We start from the raw sequence: 21,548 nt of genomic DNA on the forward strand, positions 1-21,548 counted from the left end.
TGTGCATTGATCTCACATCACGGAGGATGTCACTTTAATTGCAGAGCGGCCGCTGGCTGAAAGGGCCGTGAGGGGAACAAAGAGATGACGAGGAGATGGTTGACGTCGCTGGGGAGATGCACATCAAACCTCATTCACTTCACTTAGTCATTTTCGTAAATGGCCACAGAAAGGAGAAAAGAAGGATTGAATGCCACTCCTGGTAATAGAGACTTGTATGACAAGGCCATGACTTGAAGAGAGTTTATGTTTATTGTTTACTGAGAACAGGTCTGTACACAAACATCTAATATCTCTACTGAACAGCAGCAAGACACCTTCTAAGTAACAGATAACAACCACTGATGGCTTCTGTCATGCATATTATTTTGACAAATATTCAGACGCTCAAAACATAAAAACCTGGTCCTTTAACGGAACAGTGGAACCAAAACATACTTAAACAGCATTTTCTTCAGCATGTTCCCAGATAACTGTTCTTTTGTCTTTAATGTAAAACATAACTTGAAAAGGGAAACTAATGAACTTTAGCTACAATGACCTGCTGATTAGTGGGGGGAAAAAAACAAAAAAATGGATTTCCAGTCTAAATATTATTTATTTAAACTTATTTAAACTTAAGACATTCTTTACATAGAAGGCAAGTCATTCTTTTCTTCCGTCGTACTTGTTTTCCTTTGGCCACTTGTCACTCTTGCTCCTGACGAGGTTAGTCTAGGGGCTGACTCATGTCCCTGTGCTGGGCTGCGTTGCGCTGCACGCTGAGAGCTCCCCGTGGCTAGGCCACGCTGTTAATTGGCAAGTCACAAAGAAAAGAACATCTGGCACTCCCCTTTCCAGCACTGAGACAGCCAGAGAAACCCAAGCTCTCAGTGGGCCTGCAAAGCACTTCTGATTGGACCAGCATGCAGGGAAGGCTCATGAACACACCTGCTCGGCAGGAGTGGAGGCAACACATCTCTAAGGCAGCCATGTTAACAACAGAGGCAGAGATCTGCCATAACAGACCATGACACACATATGAGAGCAAAGCATCGAGAGATGTGGATGCAATTAATCCAAATACCAATGATTTAGACCATGTCTGGAGACACTGAAAAAGGCTAAAACATACAATGTATGTTTATGTTTAGAGGCTGCAAGAGAGGCCTGTTATCACAACTGCTGTGGTATGACAGGATTGCCTGAGAACATGAATCAAGACACACAAAGAGAACCAAAAATACATGGTATGGGCCACGAGCTTGAAGAGCACATACAGAATCACATTAGCCTCAGTGGAAGTTCCGCACAACTTTTACCATTTTCATAGGTACTGCGTCGAGAGAGGAAGAAAAACAATGCATTCACTGCCGGTTTCAGGAGCTCAACATGACCTCTAGTGGACTTCTTCAGGAATGGTCACCTCCACCTCCTCTCTGGCCCTTTGAAACCGACTGATTGTCCGTGCACAGTGTGCACACCACACCTGTGCAGGTGCTGAGAGTCTATCAGAACACACCTGTGCAGGTGCTGAGAGTCTATCAGAACACACCTGTGCAGGTGCTGAGAGTCTATCAGAACATTCTGTGGACCTTAGCAGCAGTGAGGAATGGAGCACTACCAGTACGAAAAAATACAGGATGAGGATGAAAAAAATAAAAACTCTATAAAAAGATCTACTCAACATCCATACAAACACATATTGAAAGTGTAAAAAAAGTTTTTTAGATATTTAAATACATAAATCTGTTTTCTTTTTAAATATATTACATATTTTTAAACACACAAAGGCCTTTTTGTGTGTGATATATCTATACATTTGTCATATACATGTTTATATGTACATTTCTGGGGGTCGTGGGAGATGGACAAACATCCACTTTTTGTCGTTTCTGGTTCAAAGGTCACCGAAGGGCCTTGGGCTTCGGACGGACAGATGGGGGGACCTCCAGTCACTTGTCGGCTGCCCCTAGCCTCTTGGAGCGGATAAAGGCCATACCATGTGTCCTCATGTGTGTGTTCAGGGCGCCCTCCGTCTCGAAGGTCCTACCGCAGACTTTGCACGTGTCAGATGCCCCCTCTGCCACTTCGGGGCCCTCCGGCTGACCAGGGGCGGTGCGGTGGCGACCCAGGCTGGCCGGCTCCTTGAGCTTGTGCACGATGAAGAGGTGTCGGGCCAGCGAGGGGTGCGACGTGTAGCAGAGGCCGCACTCGCGGCACTGGAAGGACGAGCCGTCGGAGCGGTGCTGCGGGATGTGCTCGTGGAAGCGTAGCAGGTCCTCGGTGCTGAAGTTGCACACGCCGCAGCGGTGGACCTTGCACACGCTCACCTTCAGCTTCTTCAGCGGCTGCCCTCTAGGGCCGTCGCCGCCCGCCGGACCCTCCCCGTCCGGCCCCTGCTCTCCCTCCCCCTGGCCACCCTGCTGCTTGGGCTCATCGGCAGCCTGCTGCTTGCGTTTGGGACTGGCCACCTGGAGAGGACACACACACACACACACACACACAAGAACATGAATCATGCAGTACAACTCTTCATATCTATAATTCATACAATTTGCATTTGGATGATTGTAGCGTAATTAATGTGAATTGTGATTTCTGTGGTCATTACAAAAAGAACACAGTTACTCTACATCTACACAGTTGTGGTCCATAGGTAAGACTACACAGTTGTGGTCCATAGGTAAGACCACAAAGTTGTGGTCCATAGGTAAGACTACAGGATGTACCTGGGAAAGGTGCTTGTCTACATTGGCCTCAGTGGTTGCGATGTCTCCCGCTGGCTTCCCCTCTCCAGCCTTGAGGTCATGCGTGAGCTGGATGTGCTTCTCCAGCATCAGCCTCTTAGTGAAGGTGCGGGTGGCCTCTGGGCAATGCCTACACACACGCCAGACAAAATGTCAGTGGAGTCATTCTGTAACTGATGCCTCTGGACCTCATGCCTAGCAGCAACACCACTCATGTCTAAATCAGTGGCACAGAAATAGACTACTGAAAAAACATCCATGGTAAGCTGGGAGCACTCACGGGCAAGTGTAGACCTTGCGGAGGCCTTTGTGTTTGATGCGGTTGTGTCGGCACAGGCTGTGGGAAGAGCTAAAGGACTTGTCACACAGCCGGCATGGATGCTTCTTCAGTTGCTGCAAGTCCACAGTGACAGGGGAGAGACACAGGGAGGAGGTAAAACGCAAAGATAGAATTGAACATTTCCCCCTATCCACTCCCGTCCACACCTATCATGTTCTACACTCTCACCGATTTCTCAGGTGGTGACTGGAGCACTCCTACCTTGCCGTGTTCCCTCTTTACGTGAGCGATGTAGACCTCTCTCTGGGTGAAGAGCCGGTTGCAGTCGCGGCAGGTCCATCCCGGGTTCTGGGGCTTCTTTGGGCTCTCTGGGCCAATGCTGCTCTTCTTCAGTGGGGACACAGGCTTCTTCTCTCCCTTGTCCACGCCATTGAAGGAGCCCACCTCTCTGTTGTTAGCATTGGGGCCCATGGAGTTTGTGGCCTTGGTGCTCAGTGGCAGGTTGATCCCCAGGTTTGGAGGCCCCTCGATGGTCTTTAAAGTGCCATGTAGGGACTACAAGAATGAAAACAGGACATCACACAGGATTAGTGGCTTAAAGTGTATCCCTAACCTGCATGTCATCATCTAATCAACACTAATTAAAAAAACATCTGCATATCCAAAAGTGGTTGTTCTATCACAGTGTACTCAGACTAGCTCTGCTAATCCAGCAAACGAGCTCTGCTAATCATGTCAGTCATTATTACCATAACACAAGGTTTTGCTCAGCTGTGATTGCCAATGCAGTCATTTGTAGCGTTGTGTATGAGGAGGCTGAGTAAGATCTCACACCTTTATGTGGTCCAGCATTAGCTGCTTCTGCGCATAGTGCATGGTGCAGTCGGGGCACTTGAACACAGACACCCTCTGACTGGCCAAGTGCTGGTCAAAGTGGGTGTAGAGGAGGGTCTGCTGGGTGAACACTGTGTCACACATGGAACATTTGTAGATTAACCTGCGGGAAATAGAGGTTGAAATCAGGCTAATTATATATTGACCACCATGTTGGATGTTTGACCATACAAATATAGAAACATTTCTGCCACTGGAAATGCTTGTGGTCTGTATTTCATGATTCCATTCATGCCAAACTGCAGCACTGCACTTGTTTTTAATGGACAGATCCTTGAGCTGCCCACCATAGTGCTTCATATCACTGACAACACTAGCAACACTAGTTTAGGCCTACTACTCCTAACATTCATTCAAAGATAACAGCAGCGTCATATTTGAAGATGAAAAAGCAGAACATACTTTGTACAGTGTAGCTAAATATAACAGAGAGTTTGGGATTACTAATTCCATCTCTCATCATAACATCACTCATGTCATGATCATTTGGTAATAAAGAACAAAGTAAATTAATATTCTGGGTGCCATCTGACCTTAGTACACACTGTGAGTATTACTGCACACAGTACACAGTTACTTAGTACACACTGTGCTATGAGTACTAGTGTACATTCTGTTCCATTATATAAGTACAATGTATCACTACACTATCACTGTCAGTGCTTACGCACGATTACATAATATTATAATGAAGATGCCCATAGTAATTACTTATGGACCCTTTCAAGAGAGTTCCATTATCAGCATCATAGTGGACCCTTTCAAGAGAGTTCCATTATCAGCATCATAGTGGACCCTTTCAAGAGAGTTCCATTATCAGCATCATAGTGGACCCTTTCAAGAGAGTTCCATTATCAGCATCATAGTGGACCCTTTCAAAAGAGTTCCATTATCAGCATCATAGTTGGCCCCACAAGGCTTCCGTTTTAACATTCCATATGTTATCTTAATGCAGAGGAAGTAGATTGGGGCCCAAATAGAACGTTCAAGCATTGTTTTTGTTTTTATTGTTGAAAGGGTCTATAGGGTTACTAAAATACAAGCTGTTGCCTTTGGATTCATTTACACACAAACTGCAACAAAGACAGTGTTCCATAAACAGATAGTTCTTTCAGCACATGTATTTGAGGGACTTTATTGGCGACAGGTCAGCGGCAGCTGGGGGTTTGATGAGAGGGTGCTGATGGAGGAGAGGTGGACGGAGCAGAAGGTCACAGAGGGGAAATGAGCTGCGCCCAAAGCTCCCATACATAATGCCTTTAAGTCCACTACAGCTCCTAACACCAGATGAAGAAGCCCCAAGACAGATCAATTTGATCCAACTATCAGGTAGCACTATGGTGGGCAGCTCAAGGATCTGTCCATTAAAAACAAGTGCAGTTTGGCATGAATGGAATCATGAGATACAGACCACGAGCATTTCCAGTTGCAGAAGTGTGTTATACTGTAGCATCTCAATATAATCAACTTAAAAACACATGTGATGCAGTGTGGAACACTGTATGTTCATAAAGTATTCAGACCCCTTCACTTATTTTCCCCTCATTAACCTACGTTCAATACTGCATAATGACAACACAAAAACTGGATTTTAGAATTTTCTGCAAATTTATTAAAAAGGAAAAAGTGTGCTTATGTCACACTGACATAAGCATGTGGACGCTTACTTAGTTCAAACACCGTTGGCAGCAATTGCAGCCAGTCTGCTTGGGCATGACACAACACACATCTGCCTTACCAAGTTGCAATAATACAAAATGTGAAAAAAGAGAAGGGGTATGAACTTACTACTAAATACACTGTACCACATTTCCCAAGATATATATCCCAGAACAGCCTGAGAGGGCTTGTAATGAATTCCTTTAAGAAGATTACAAGTACATTACATACTTGTATCACGCTTTGCGCCACCTAGCGTGGGTGCACAATAGGGCCCAGAGTCTTTAATCTTAGACTTCTCCTCACTGGCATTGCTATACAAATACTCATTCCATACTCATCCCCTCGGTTAGCTTCAGGGTGTAATTTAGCATAGGAACTTATACAACTTTTCTGATCTCAGATTCTGGAAAATCAGTAACCTTAAAGGAACCATATGTAAGAAATGTATTTCAATGAATCATAAAATGGCCCTGATATGTGACTAGACATTAGGAAATCATGTTCATTTCCAATACTTGTGACTACACACTGACAACAGTAGTCCGGCCAGGATATTGCCATTTAAAAAGTGAAGTTGCAGCCCTCAACTGATATTGATGTTGTGTTTTGTCATGTCATGTTGTGTTTTGGCCTGATGCGCCAAGTGATTGCAGTACCAGTTTTGGCCACAATCTTACATATGGTTCCTTTGAAGTAGCATACCTGGATATGTCACCAAACTTCTGGAATAAACCTCCCAACCCCACCCCAAGGTGGTTGCGTAGACACTTACTTGGGCTCTCCGATTTTCACCCCTGGGTGTTGAGTGTAGGCATGGGAATGAGTGCCTGGTGCAGATTTGAAGGCCATGGGGCAGATGGGGCATTTATAGAAGATTTCACAATGAGAGCCCTGAATGTGAGACTTCAGAGCAGCTATATCTGCAAAGATGACGCTGCAATGAACACAACTGAAGACACAAAAACACACACACACACATACACACACACACACACACACACACACACAGACACAAAGACACAAATCCACACACAGGGAGAGAAAAAAATAATGCCTTTAAAACCTAAAAGCAGTGTTCAAAATGTCACAACTCATGGACATCTTTCATAATAAGAAATGAACAACTCAGGGACGTCTTTCATAATAACAACTGATACTTTTACTCGGGTCATAAAATATTAGCATTTATTCAGTCAATTCCGATCATGGCAAGAGAACTAAGGATTTCTCAGAGGATCTGCCTTACAAGACTCCTGACTGCTCACAAGAAACCTCATCTGACCACCCACAAGATGCATAACTGGTGCAGGCAATAACTGGCTACGCTAGGGTTTTATGGAAATGCAGTTACTCTGGTGATTTGCATCTGAGAAGTTGAATTATATATGGTAACATCTCTGAAGTATAGGAGGATCTGATTGACCTAAATAGGTAATTTATGCAAATACTCATAACTGAGTTTTAAACCCATTCATTACTTAAGTTTACTCTAAAGCTTAATACCACTATTTAGCAGAAACTGTATGTATGTGATGTGATGTGACCATGCGTGAGCATGCTCTTAAACAACCCCTAAGAGACTAGTCTCAATTAAATCTTTTATCTAGCAACCACCAACTTCAGACTAGACATTAGAATAAGAGATTCTGACACAGTACTGAGTATACAGTACACAGCCACTAGTATAAACAAAAGCACTTATACGTTACAACCACTGAAATGTAGCACAGTCACAAAGAGATGAAACTGACCGGTAGCCAACTCTGCGGGTGTAGTGAAGGCAGTTCTTGGTGACATGAGACTGGAAGTGCACAGAACGACAAATGGCTCCACACTCAGGACAGATGTATGGGGACTTGTGCTGGTGGATGCGCTGGTGAGATGCAAAACTGCAGTGGTTGGGCAGCAGCATTTGACAGATGGTGCAGGTCTTCTAATTAGTAAGGAGAGAAAATGGGACAATTATTGTCATTAAATGACCCTAAATTCAATGAGAGAGTTATTGTTTATTAAAACATTAGATTATACTGTTTGCTTAAAATATATAATATATACAACAAGTACAAGTATAGCACTAAATATACTGAAAATAATAATAATGATTAAACATGATAAAACAAACAAAAAATGTTTCATATCCCAATCCACCTAATTTGAATTGTTACATTAACACACATTAATGTAGACACAAACCTGACCACTTGACTCTGATCCCTGTTGGTAGTGCATGGCTAGTGCTGACTCATCTTGAAACATCTCACTGCACTCCAGACATTTAAGGTTGTGTCTGCAAAGTCTGGAAGCATCCTCATCGAGGGGCATGGCAGCCACAAGTGGAGCAGAGGAAGGGGCAGATATTACGGTTGACATGGTCGACTTCCCCTGGGCACTGGCTACAGAGGAGCTAAGAGACCCCGATGAGACGGTGGTGGACAAGAGAGAAGAAGCAGAGAAGGGCAGCGATGAAGAGGAGATCATCTGATCCGCGGGGATGGGCTTCAGGATGAGGTGGGAGCACTGCATCACTACACCCTTGTCCTTGTGTCCCCGGGCGTGGGACAGTAGACTGCACTTGTTGTAGAACACCAAGTTCCTGGTGCAGTGGTTGCAGGTGACCTCGATACGTACACTCCGCCTTTCGTAGTGTTGGGACAGGCTCTTCTCCAGCGCAAAGGAGTCACCACACTCGAGGCACTTGTAGCCCCGTGATGGAATCGATATACAGGCAGCCGAGGGAGGGCTGAGATTGGGAACATACACCGGTACTGGGTTGATGCTACTCAGCACTTTGTTGAATGCTTCCACGACTGAACTCTGAGAACTGGCCAGAACCTGCACCCGAGACACCTTCTTTGGGGGCTGGCTCACCACCATGGCATGTTTGATTGGCTGCTGGGGCTTGGAGAGGACCTGGTGAAGCTCAGAGGGGGTGGCAGAGGCCTGTGGGAGCAGGTTGAGGTTGGTGAGGTGGACTGTCTTTGGCACAAGTTTGGCATTCGCCAGACTGGAGGCAGGCACCATCACCGTCTGCTGCTGGATTGCATTGGCAGCTTTCAAGATGGCACTACTGGCACTCTGCATTGAGGCAGCAGGGATGACAGTGGCCTTCACTGTGGTGTTGTTAGCCAACTTCAGGTTGATCACCTGAGAGCCAGCTGTTTTGACTGCTGATACTGGCAGGAAAGCTGTGGCCACAGGTTTGATGGTCACCTGTTTGGTGACCTCGATTGTTGAGCTGCCTGAAGTGGCCATGACTGTGGTAGGTAATGCTGCCCGAGTTGGAGATGAAAACACTGCATTGGAAGTTGGAGAGGTCAAACTGGAGACCACAATTGAGTCCGTCGCTTTCCTCAGGCCATCAGGGTCAAACTCTGGCAACACTCGGGTGACTGTTCTCTTGATCTGACCTGATGATGTCTTGATGGTTTTGATTCTGACCTTTGGGATAACAGGAATGGACCCTGCAGGGGATGATGGCGACCCTTTACTGCTGCCCTCACTAGTGACACTGCAAGGACTTTCAGGCTGTTTGGAAAGCATCTTCCTGGCTACCTCTAGAGCTGTCTCCTGCTCCTGGGGCTTGTCCCTGGTCTCCATAGTGGAATCTTGCAGGGCAGTAGGGGACTCTGGAACAGTAGAATCTGAGGAGGCTTTCTTTGCACTGAGAGCTGCAATTGCTGCGATACAAGATGAGAGCTTAGCCGACGATTTAGCTTTGGCTTGGGAGAGATTGGACACACTTAGAGGTTCTGATGTTTCTTTAATCTCAGAGGCCTTTGGAGCAACTGCCTGTAACTGCTCCTCTGATTTTCTTGGTTTCAGAGGGTTCTGAGAGTGTGAAGCTGAGGAACTATTACTACTGTTGCCATTTTCAAGTTTGGATCTCACAAACTGTACATTAGAACCTGATTTTGAAATACCACCTCCAATGAGTCCAGTTAAGGGGTTTGGCCTAAAGCATGGAAGGTTGTTCTGTCTGTCCGCTGGGTCATCCACCTCAATTTTGTCATCATCATCAAACTCCTCAGCACTGGAGATGGGGCTGAACTGGTTGAAGGAGGGGTTGTTGGCTGGAGGGCCATGGCTGTCTGTCTTCAAGGGCTTCCCACCCTCTTTGCTATACCGGTCACTTGAGCACATGCCCAGAAAACCATTTTGCAGGCCGTTGCCGACTGAAGGGTGAACATCTTTGTCTGAGAGTGGCTGCTCACAAGAGTCAACATTTCTGACATTTTTGACAATAACACTGACTCCCACATCAGGGGCAGAGGGCATCTGGTTATCATCATCATGGTGGACGTTGTGCTTCAGCTGTCCCTCGTGGTCTTCATGTCCTGATTCAATGGCTGCCTTTGGGTCAACCATGTCAGGGATATCAAAGGCCGCAAGCAGGTCGTCAAAGTCCGGGGTTTTCATATCGCCCATGATCTTCACACAACGTGCTGAAAAGCTAGGGAATAAATAAACAAAGTGAAACAAAAAGAAAATTATTAGATTTGCTTAATAACTATTTTAAAAGGGCATGTATTATCCTGGACCTAATAAGTTATAAGTGCCAAACTCTGACCTTCTTCTGATCTGACCTTCTACCTTCTGGTACACATCCACATTTACAGAGCACTCTGGCAACCATCAATCACTATGTATTAATCAGCATTTGGCAGGGCCCGTACTGACTGCAGGGTCCACCCCAGGAACTGGGGAACAGACCCTTTCTTGTTGTTGACAGTAAACCAAACTCAATCCTTTCCCACTATTCACATTATTTGCTGCTGGTCCTCCTCCTCGTTTCATTGTGTTGCTTTCACTTGTGTTGGTTTTCACTAAGGCTACATAGAGCAATGTATAAAAAATAATTGAAATACAATGCATTTTGTATAACCATTATTCATTATTATCATAAGAAATGTTATTGAAGCCTGAGGCAAACTGCAGTCACGACTAATTCCAGAGGAATCTAGTGTTCAGGAACACCCTGCAGTGACATCCATGTCACCTTGCCCTTCCATACAGAAAAATTAGGTGGAGGACAATTTTTGGACCAAACTACAATTTTTAATACACTGGCACAGAAAACAATTTTAAAAACATTTGAAAGCATTTTCTATGTGACACTGTAAACAGCAATGGCTTAATAGTAGCTGCATGGTTCATCCTACTTAGTAAAATCATAACAACCCTCATCCATGGTTTTAAATAGCATAGTGCTGTAAAACTTGATCTGGGTTATTCAGGAAATATTTTGGTAGAGTGGATCTAAGTCTGCATGTAAAATATGCTATTATGCTACATTAATATATCATCAATATAAAACATTATATTATAGATTCACAAGCACACATGACCATATCTACTACTATAAATCCAAAATATCAATTCTATTCTATTCTATTTGGGGTTCCCTGTTACTGATTTGACTATTCCCACACATTTAAATTTGTATTTATAGCCATCATACATCAACTCTGTTCCTGAAGGAGCACTTCTAAAGCTAATGTCAAATAATATGATGGTATGAACCTCGACTTATGTCATACCGTAAGGACACACCAGATACACACACACACACACACACACACACAAATGAAGCTGCTGGGTTTCGGCAAACAGTAACTAAGTGCTCTAACGTGCCTGACAAAATGACCAATGTTTCTGCGGTCTTTGTACAAATAAAAATTGTGCTGCTTGAAATCATATCAATGCAAGCTTCCCAATTTTCATTTGATTACTGATGAATGATATAGGAAAAGTAAATGTTTGAATGAACAGGATCTTTCTGACTAATCACGTCAGTCAACAATGCAGCACAGCATGCCCTGTACCTCACACAAAGAAAAAAAAATCAGACAAGGGCACACAAAAACAGTTCAAATACAAATGTGCTGATAGGATGACAGAATAATAACGATGTTCAACTGGGATACACAAGCCCTTAGTGTTGATGGTGATGCTTGGATGCTGAATGGCCAGCACAGATGACAGAGTGATTTCCTCTGTTTTAGTCTCATCAGATGCCATTTCCTTTCCATGAGCAACAAATAAACTTCTGGATCATGCTAAATGAACAAGTGCAATTTAATGAATACAAATGTCAGCCAGAAAAAAAATGGTAAGATGATTGGGTGTTTATATAGGTAAATTGAAGGTGTTCTCTGTTGAAAAAATAGTATGCATATGAGAGACAAGAACGTGCGCGCGCTGCACAGCAGTGAGCTGTCTTCCACAGAGAGACAAAAGACCAAGGAGCGGGGGGGAGGCTCAGAGTTGCTAGCTGGGTTAGCAGCGGCAGCCACAGCTGCTGCCTTTATTAAAATGGATGGGTGCACTGCGGCCAGACTCCATTACCTCCTCTCACATCTGCACGATCCACAAATATGGGCCAGCCCGGCCTGTTAGATCATGCTGAGGGGCATGCAAAGCATTGAAGAGAGGAAAATAAGAAGAAAGAATGAATGTATTGGCAGAGCTGAGGCCTAGCACAAAAAAAACAGACAATAGACATCTGGTATCATCCAGCTCAATGCTAAATTACCCAGGATATGCCCTGCTTGCTCTGGATATTCCCTCAGTCCAGCCATTTCAAAAGGACATGCCCTTTTTCACCGTTAACACAGTAGTTCACATAAAGCCAGAAGGGCACAGTCTCACACAGTCACACAAACAGCACTATGGAGAAACAAGTCAGCCACTCCTCACCCGCACTGCTGCAGCTGCCGCGGCAGAGCAACAAGAAAAAGAAAAGGTTCCTTCCTCTCCAGCCGCAGTCACAACATACATAACCAGAAGCAGAGCATCTGCCAGCTCCGTCTGCCCTCTCCTCGCTGCCCTCCCCCTTCCCCCGCCCCCCACAGTCAAGCAGGGCCCAAAACAAGGGGGTCTCATTCTACCCAAAGAGGGGTCGGTGACCTAGGGCATGACTCTCCCTGACAGCCGAGACCCAGCAGCACAGCAGGCTGAGAGGGGGCCGTTCCCCCATCCTCGGCTCCTGCTCGCCACTCTGCCCGGCTGTCAGACACACACTTGCCCTGGGTAGAGCACCTCCTCAGCTGCCCTGATCCCTGAGACGGCCCTGGTCTCCTTTAAGGCTCCTGGCCTCTTTTGGCTGCCCTGGGACGGCCAGCTATCTCACTGTAGCACAGTGACTGCATTGTTCATGAGCCTCCATCTGCCTGAAACCGGTTTCAGCTGGTTCCGGTCACCCCTACATAAAGGCTCTGCTGCAGAAGAGCTACACAGAGACACAAGGGGACACACTCACATGTACACACACATACATGGCTGCTTGCTTTTCTGTGGTCACGACGGAAATGTCTTTCCGATAGCAGCATAGAGGTATGGTGTGAATATAGCCAAAACATAATAACTCCCTGCTCAACCTTCTGGGGTGTTGGATGGAGATCTCTAGACATTCATGTTTCAGGAAATGAGTTGCTAATTCTGCATCATGTCCAGACAAGCCCTGATGTGCAGGGCAATCAGACAGTTATGCTCAGACATGTTGTGAATAAAACAAATCTAAAGTAAGCAGTAAGATTGCCTGCAATCAACCGATAGCACCATATCAAAGATAATCCCTATTACCAATACATTATAAATTCCCTGCAAATCCATGATAAATAACAGGATGAGTAACGATTCTTAGTCTGTTGTCTCTTTGTCGCTCTCTCTCTTCTCATAATATGCTGCTCTCTCTCTCTCTCTCTCTCACAGATACACACACACACACACACCTAAACCGTTGCTGGGCAGGGGCAATATACCGTGGTCTGTGGTCAGTGACAAAAAAGAGAACAATAGGCCATGATACAGCTCATACAAGCTCTTGACCTCTCTTACAATTCTCTGCTTCCTTCCTCCTTCCTCATCCAGAACACATTTCTCTGTTTAAATCACTCGCTCCTATTCTATGCTCACTCTGCCTTTGCACTAGGAAACCATGGAGAAAGAATGAGGGCTTGCATGGAGCTGGGCCTTTGTTTACATGAGTACTCCGAAGCTGAGACGCTTCTCTGACTGGGCAGCAACAGCAGAAGAAAGGGAGGCAGAATGGTGAAAACAACACCAAGAAAAGGGCAAGGTGCAGAAGGTTGGTTTGGGAAACAGTAGACGCTACCATCACTCTCTATTGCAGAGGAACAACCTGGCTCAAGGACATAAATGGTTAGAATTGTCAGTGGTCAGAGGAATAAAAGCTTTCAAGCGTGGCTCTCCCCAACAAAATACTGAAACCCCAACATCTATATGTTGACATTCACAAAAAAAGTAGAAACAAATGCAGAGTTGAGGCAGAGTTGATAGCCTGACCTGAGGTTGTTACCATACCATTTCATGTGCTATATAATGCAACTATCAGCTATCATTCAGATGGAAATACATTATCATGGTAATTATATGAATATTAAATGTCCATGTAAAATACTGTAAAGATGCTTTTATTATGCACATCCATTATTCAATATGACTGGTAAGAATACAAAAACAAACAAACCAAATGAAATATCTAATTACTGGTATAATACGTAGTAGGCTATTACATATTTGTGTCCCATTGGTGTAAGAACCAATAACCCTATTTACGACTTAATAAAGGTAGCAGAGGTGTCCATCAGGGGAGTGGCCCTGACATCAGTGTCAACACAGCATGCATAGACATAATATACATAGACGCCGCATTGGCTGCTGGAAACAAGAAATGCGGCCGCCATCTTGGACCTGTCATACTCCTCATTGCATTGCAGCAGAAAACACAAGATGACAGCACTGTGCAGCATGTTCCTGTTCAAATCGGCGGACCATACTCGGGGGGATTTACTTTTCACAAGTAAGATTTAACATTACCGTACTATTGGTTGTATTTTGTATTTTCGAACAATGTGGCCTGTATCATAGCTACATGTATGACCTTTGCAGCAAAAAAAACCGCGTGAAAATCTGTTCGGTATTCAGTGAGATATGATTAATTAAGTGTGCTGACAGCTCATTGCACCGGCCAAACAGATTACACTGAGTGGAGTGGATGACCGGTCCAAGATGGCGGCTCCAAATCTCGTCAGCGCTAGTAGGGAGCAGCGGTCGATGCGGCGTCTATGTATATTATGTCTATGACAGCATGCACATCCCACCTACACAAACTCTATGGTATGTATACCCAGTCATCACAGGTCCACATAGTAGAGTACCATGACAGGAAGTAACATTTTCAGGAGACATTATGGCAAGGCTTGTTTGTAAGCCTCTGACACACAAGGCCTTCTGTCACTACATCTCACCATGACCAAGGACCAGGCTGAACACACCCTCAGCACAAACAGTAAATGTCAGATGTTAGAAAGTGACCTACCTTTATTTTAGGGTAAGCAGTCTCTCAATTTGTTGGTGCTTTGAGGTAGGGAGCCATTTCCTCGGCAGGGTAGCTCAGGCAAATATCAGAGGCAAGAACAGCCATGATTCATGCACTAAGCTCTGCCAGGCTTTTACCAGCAAATTAGTGCCTGCAATGATACATTAGTGTGTGCAGGAAAGGGGATCAAAAGGGAAAGATCTCTTGGCTGTCAAAAAAGCTCTGAAAAATGTAAAGATGGATGCACGGCCTGTGAGACGGCAGACTGATTTGCTCTCACTGACGCCACTAGCAGCAGCAAGACATTAAGGGCTGCTGCTGCCCACCCCCAAGATGTTCAGGCGGTCACGTGATTACATTTGTCATATTGATGCTGGCTGCGGTGTGAAACTAATATCGCATCCACCTATTCATTCATTGCATTCATTCGTTTCTTGTCATTAATGTATAACGTTTGTTAAATTCGTAAGCATCCAGAAGGTGTTTTCTTGACGATGTAGGCTAGTCCCTAAAGCAGTAATAGCCTAGTTGCGATACAGCTGGCTTTGCAGATGCTATCTTCCTTTCCCAGAATCCCTTTCGGTAACATTTCTCTTCTATGATGATTTCAGTATTTAAATTGCGGAATATACCCCACAACATCTCAATAACCACCAGACACCAATTGCCACGCGTTTGATTAGAAGTGTGCGTGATTTTCCGACCCTCTGAACGGTAAATAGGACAAAAACCATATTGTCTATCCCATGAGCCACCGCGGCTCGGTGATGAACAGCAGCCTTTGGTCATCGCCAAAACGTATTGTTCTTATAATATGTCGACTCAGTGCCGTCGATAAGATCATGCGTTTAATTGCATTAAGAAAACATGCGCATTTTCAACTCAAACGTGAACAAAAGACGTCCTGAAAATGGTCAGGGGGATACTTACCCAGCTGCCTCAGCGGTCCAGTGTTAAGCGACCATCCCTGGCTAGACATACCCAGTATCATGCACTGTGAGAGCTTGTTACACGGCAATAATACTCTGAAATAGCCTACAAATATGAAGACACCAAGATAATTAATTTATTGGGATATGTTGGAGGAGTATATGGCAAATCACATAATAATCCGGTCACAGTAATGCAGACTTCCCAGATTTCCGACCTCATAAAGGACTGTCAGCCCAATTTGTGGAGGGTAGCCGACTGATTTTCCCATAAGCCTTTGCCCAGAGCAAGGTTGTGTATCAATATTCCACGTAGCCTACATAGGTGGCAAACCATAGGCTATAATTAATTCAATTAACAATAGTTGTTAATGAGACTATTTTTCGAAATATTGGAATTCACATGTGTTTCAAAATTGGACAGATTTAGCTGTAAGCAGCGATGGGAATAGGCTATAGGCCCAACTACTATAGTAGCAAATTGTAGCTTCACACAGTGATGTCAGCAACGTTGTAGTCATGACTTTAGGCTTGAAAATATGAGTGGCCCTGGCAAGAGTTTTGCTGTTGTGTCACTCAATCGTCCTTTGGATCTATCCCTAGGCTGGATGTAGGCCTTAGCCTATAAAAGACACATTTTGGAAAGGAAGCATTAAGCAGGGAAGCACTATTGGTGCTTTCACAGACTGAAAATATTCATATTTTAGCACTCAAATCTGTTTAACACTGATAGTCTAGGCCTAGGCTATCACGAATAGGCTAATCTTTTTGGTGAAAACAGATGCTCCATAAACCACATGATCGTTTTCCTATTTTTAGAATAAAAGGCCATAGGCCTACTAAGAATGAAAATATGAAAATTGATAGCTACCTCAATATTGCACAATTATAGGTCTAAGACAGCAATCGTGACCTCCAATGTTTTTAAAGGCAAACGTGTTGGAGTTAACAGACACTCTGTTGAAAGCTGCCAGGCTGCAAGAGCTCATCAAATTATACCTCTGCGTTGAGACGAGTATTGTGAATGTGACACCTCAAGCCAAACCATGAAGGCTACCTTTCATTATAATTTTATCAGAAATATTCTCAATGCTGCCCTCTAGTGGTGTGTTTGATTTTAAGCACTGGATAGATCAACGCTGCCTTGATTAAAAGCGGGTGCCACTTTACTTTGAACATTTTTTTTGTATTAGCCTATTAAAATTCGTTCAGGTGTTTTTTGTTTTGTTTTGAGATTTGGAATTATTTGGAATTATTATTTCACTCTTAATGTTTAAGTGGGGGCCTTTAGCAAGTTTTTATGTAGCCTAAACTAGTAATTTAATAATATTTTCAAACTTCAAATTTCCAGAAATGGAATGTCTACCATGATGAGACGCCTGAAAATACTGCTGTTTGACATGATAACCAGATGGAAAATACAAGCAAATAAAAATAATCGAGAGATTAGGAAATAGGCTACATAGGCTATATCAGAGAAGAGAGTTCAGAGATCTTAAGACATCCTGAAGCGAAAATGTGGTACAATTGAAAAATACATTGTCTTGCAGGAGCATGTAGCCTTATTATATAATAAAGGGTAAGAACATGTTCAGAAAGATCAAAAGAGAGGTTAGTGGATGTCTTTCAATGAAAATGATTCACGATAACTCATGAAACTGATGTGAATTTTCAGCTTAATGAATATAATTGTCTGGTGCACTGACAACTGTCTTACTGGATATTTCAATGATAACATTATAACCTAAAGCTATGTATACCCCTTGTATGTGTGTGTGTGTGTGTGTGTGTGTGTGTTTGTGTGTATCTCTCTTTCTCTCTCTCTCTCTCTCTCTCTCTCTCTGTGTGTGTGTGTGTGTGTGTGTGTGTGTGCTGTATTTCACACTGATTTGAGACATTATTAGATCTATTTTGTTATTATTATCTGTGTATTTGAAAAGTATTTATTCTAAAGGAGTATTAGATGTCCTGGCCATTTCAGTCTTTCAGCTTTGGAGTAAGATCATTTATTGGCAATATATAAATGTGCTTATCTGGAGCAAACATTCTTGCTTTGCATAAATGCATGACCATTGACCTCTCATGAATCTTCCAACAAGTTTGTGTTGTAGGCTTTCCTATTGATAGTTAGTAGTTGATGAAAGTATGGAGGCCTTCACTAGCAATATTATAATATATGTATGTTTATATCATATCAAAAACGTGCAAATATGCAAAAAACACCAGACTTTGGCAGACTTTAGTAGCCTAGGCCTATAGTCTCAAAACAAGTCACTAGCTCATGAAGTGGTTTCCAGTCATAAAACAGGTGGCCCATAAATTAGATGCAAGTTTTATCACAAAATAAACCAATACAATCTAACATTGAATGGTTCACTTACTGCAAACATGTTATCAAAAGCCAAGCCTGGAAAGTGTGGTCATATACCCAGCTGACTGAGGACGGATCCCCCTCATCATAATTAATGAATTACATTGACACTTCCCTCTGAGGTCATATCTGTCCACACAATGCCGAATAATGACAGACTCTTTCAGTATGTCAGTTTGCATTTCATCTCAGCCGCCTGCTATAATTTCGAAACGCTGACGTAAAGCCTCGTAGGAGGGAATCGTTTTAAAGCGTTCAGACTCCACCAAGGGCATAATAGAACTGACACTATCATTTAATAGCCTAAACAAACTAAACGTCAGTCTTGCTCATATGATTCTTTAGGTTTCGTCACGGCGTCGTATAAATTCACTGATTATGCCAATTGGTCACACACTTTTAGCGCTCAAAGAGAAGAGTTCACCCAAACAACGGAATACGGATTTTCTGACGCGGTTTAGGATATTTCTCATTGGCAATGTGCCTTCCTTGGAGATGCAGGCAACTTATTGCAATAGTAATAATTTTAACGTCCGTCGTCTGCGATGGTCAGTTAGATAATTCTGGAAAGATGTATCCACGGGGTAACCACTGGGCTGTAGGTGAGAAACAATTTTTTTTTTTTTTTTTTACTCTGACTACTTGTTATTACATGCCACAGCTTTGAACGGTCATTGGCTTATTTTCCACTAACCTCTAGCTCAAACACGTTGTTTGCAAATGTAGTGAAAACAAGACTGAGCAGCAACCAACTGTCTGGCACTTAACAAGCCTAGGTTGAAACTCCATGCGCGCCATCAATATGTTCTATTCATAATCAAATCATTCAAATCACTGGTCACAACAGTTTTGTGGATGGGTGTAATGAGATGTTGTAGTGTGATGTTGTTTTGACAAGTTCAACACAAATGTAACAAAATGTAGTTTCACAAGAAACTGTGAAACTAGCTACAGAGTGAGGGATAATATAGCTATTAGGATATAACCAGAGGACACACACTGATGTGATGGAGAGATCGGGTAGTGTTAAGGAAGTGTTATCACCACATTAGTATTATCCATCTCAGCTACCTTTCTTTCAGTTTTTTGTGTTTTTTCTTTAGTCATAATTATGTGTTTTAGCCATTTAGGCTAGTCATTTGCTTCTCTCGCCCAGAAATGCAAATCCTGAAGCTGTATACCAATGAAAAATAATTGATGGTATTAGAAATACAGTGGTTGGTGGAGTTCTAAAAGCATGGTGACTATATGCATAGTTTTAGCTGATGTGCTGATAGTGTTTACTTTTGGTTAAAAGCCAATCTACCTGCAGACAGTGATATACCATTTATTTTGTTTTTTATTCAACTATCTATCTTGCCTCTGCAGGGCATCTGATGGGCAAGAAGAGCACAGATACTCAGATTGAGTCTGAGGAGAGGGACAGAGATATGGGTCAGTTTGCTACATCATCATCAACTGGAGGCAGAGAACTGGACAGGACATTGGGGCCATCCTCTCCCTTCTGGGCTTTCATCAGAACCTTGCTGACCACAGAACAGGATGAGGTGCCAGCCAGCCAAAACATAAAGCACATCCAGAAAACACTGGAAGAAAGAAGGCAGGTGGATGAACAGAGGGAGCTACACAGACATTTAAAAGAGGTGGGTGTGACATGGTGGTCCGCTTGACATGGGGACAAAAAAGATGGTGTCCTCTGCAGAGAGAGAGAGAGAGAGAGAGAGAGACGCGCTACATAGCATTAGGATTGAACCATTGAGCAAAGTTATAAGGCTGATCAGGGTTGAGTGCTGAGGTGTGATCTCAACTGTACGATGAAGATGACAAAGAGAGTAATTAAAGATGGACACATTGAAACAAGCAAAGAAAACCACCTTGCTTTGGCTGTCCATTGTTTGTAATCTCTACTTTTCTTTTGTGTCTGTATCTGCAGGTGGCAGACTGGTTGTTACAGGCTTTGGTGAGGAAGCAGAGCAAATCCAGCTAGATACCAGACTCAGTGGTTTGCCTTGATGCAGAGACAATGTGTGGTATCAGACGTTTCCTTTACTTTGGACACCTCCTTGAAGTCAAGCTTCAGAGGAAAATACAACATATTAAATAATAATATATATAATGCATACTATTTCAGGCTGATTGTACGTATATTACATTGAATAAAGTCCTAGGTTATATTTTTGTATGTGGACCCCTTCCTGTCAACAGTCACTATATACTTACTGTTTTATATGAATTTATCCACCAGCATTAACTTACAACTCACCATTTTGTGAAGATAAATCTCAATAAATTTGTTTCTATTTGAAAACTCTTTTATGTCATTTTAGCTTTGTATGTTCAGCACACTGTTTACATGATAGACAGCCTGTTTTTAATTTGAGTCTTCTTCATATCAACTGGTTGCCCAAAATGTTAACAGGCTTTGACATCTGCCTGTAATGACATCTTAATTTTGGCTCATTGGTTTGACACTATATACTACTGGCATTGAAAGAGGTTATAGCCCACAGTACAGAACAGAGACCAATGACCACATCAGCCACAAGGTGGCAGAAACAGATCACAATAAGATAGTTTCAAATATAATAGACACATCCCTAGTGTCCTTGGTGTGAAAGTAATGGAAATGAGCTTATCAACAAGTTGGCTTTCTTGCCTTTCAAACCGAAAAACCCCACAAATAAACAATAAAAAAAACACCAATAAACAATCAAGCCTAAACCTCCACTGCTAACTACTGACCTTCAGAGTCAATACAAACAGGCTCTTCAATGTGGAGTTGTCTCTTCAGAGGTGGATGCGGTCTTTGTGACAGAACACTAATGGGACACTCAGGGAATATAATTACGGTCTTAGTTGTCCACGACAATAATGGCTGAAAACTGATGGGGCCATCTCCCTCTCAGTTTGTTACCTTACAACAATACATTCAATTAAGAAGGTCCAGGGTCTCTCAATGAAAAATGTTAATTGGAACCAATGTCTTTAGTTAAACACATAAAGTGCATCCTTGTTCGCACAACTGGGGACATGCTTTTGTGCACTTGTTTTCTTTGGCTTAGGGCCCACTAATTTAGATAGTAAAAGTAAGCTGAGACTATGTGCCTGTTATTGTTGACACCTGCTGCCTGTGAAACCAGAGATATTGAGTCACACAAGACACAACAATCTTCAAAACCGTTATCCCTGAGCATAGGACAAAAGCAGCGGTTGTATGAGATCAATTAATTCCATCACTTTTATGAATACCTAATAGTGGGTTCAACGTGATGGGGTACAGAGTTGACCCATTATGCCACTAGAGGGAGATACTGACCATGTTTTTGAAGTGATATACTGTCAT

At 43.2% G+C, this 21,548-nt stretch overlaps 2 protein-coding genes across 9 annotated transcripts; one reads left to right on the plus strand and one right to left on the minus strand.

Annotated features, from left to right (window-relative positions):
• Positions 1-239: 239 nt before the first annotated feature.
• On the minus strand, positions 240-16,046 carry znf532 (zinc finger protein 532). Of its 6 annotated transcripts, XR_007195283.1 has the most exons (10): positions 14,906-16,046; positions 7,759-10,015; positions 7,317-7,498; positions 6,338-6,514; positions 3,844-4,006; positions 3,238-3,564; positions 3,010-3,122; positions 2,712-2,859; positions 1,535-2,453; positions 240-1,468 (listed from the first exon to the last, which is right to left on the minus strand). XR_007195283.1 is itself a non-coding variant. In XM_048259304.1 (9 exons), exons 2-9 carry the CDS (start codon positions 9,988-9,990, stop codon positions 1,935-1,937), a joined length of 3,861 nt encoding a protein of 1,286 aa, XP_048115261.1. In that variant the 5' UTR covers positions 9,991-10,015; positions 15,836-16,046; the 3' UTR covers positions 240-1,934. The 6 variants fall into 6 exon arrangements, 5 of the variants coding, with proteins under 5 accessions (XP_048115261.1, XP_048115262.1, XP_048115263.1 ...); XM_048259304.1 differs by having other exon boundaries at positions 240-2,453; positions 15,836-16,046; XM_048259305.1 differs by having other exon boundaries at positions 240-2,453; positions 7,317-7,495.
• Positions 14,220-20,487, plus strand: LOC125304808 (gastrin-releasing peptide). Of its 3 annotated transcripts, none has more exons than XM_048259308.1 (3): positions 14,220-14,386; positions 19,574-19,848; positions 20,139-20,486. In XM_048259308.1, exons 1-3 carry the CDS (start codon positions 14,317-14,319, stop codon positions 20,190-20,192), a joined length of 399 nt encoding a protein of 132 aa, XP_048115265.1. In that variant the 5' UTR covers positions 14,220-14,316; the 3' UTR covers positions 20,193-20,486. The 3 variants fall into 3 exon arrangements, with proteins under 3 accessions (XP_048115265.1, XP_048115266.1, XP_048115264.1); XM_048259309.1 differs by lacking the exon at positions 14,220-14,386 and adding an exon at positions 14,657-14,703 and having other exon boundaries at positions 20,139-20,487; XM_048259307.1 differs by lacking the exon at positions 14,220-14,386 and adding an exon at positions 18,441-18,807 and having other exon boundaries at positions 20,139-20,487.
• Positions 20,488-21,548: the final 1,061 nt, after the last annotated feature.

This window comes from Alosa alosa, chromosome 12, assembly GCF_017589495.1.
Source record: "Alosa alosa isolate M-15738 ecotype Scorff River chromosome 12, AALO_Geno_1.1, whole genome shotgun sequence".
NCBI lineage: Eukaryota > Metazoa > Chordata > Actinopteri > Clupeiformes > Clupeidae > Alosa > Alosa alosa.

Bases quoted from the DNA above. Each gene is read 5' to 3' on its own strand.
- znf532 (XM_048259304.1), bottom strand. From the start codon at position 9,990: ATGGGCGATATGAAAACCCCGGACTTTGACGACCTGCTTGCGGCCTTT. The intron at 3,565-3,843 runs GTGTGAGATCTT...TCATTCTTGTAG, and splicing joins TAATGCTGGACCACATAAAG to TCCCTACATGGCACTTTAAA. The intron at 2,860-3,009 runs GTGAGTGCTCCC...GCGTGTGTGTAG, and splicing joins CGCAAGGTCTACACTTGCCC to GCATTGCCCAGAGGCCACCC.
- LOC125304808 (XM_048259307.1), top strand. From the start codon at position 18,684: ATGTGCCTTCCTTGGAGATGCAGGCAACTTATTGCAATAGTAATAATT. The intron at 18,808-19,573 runs GTGAGAAACAAT...TTGCCTCTGCAG, and splicing joins GGGTAACCACTGGGCTGTAG to GGCATCTGATGGGCAAGAAG. The intron at 19,849-20,138 runs GTGGGTGTGACA...CTGTATCTGCAG, and splicing joins TACACAGACATTTAAAAGAG to GTGGCAGACTGGTTGTTACA.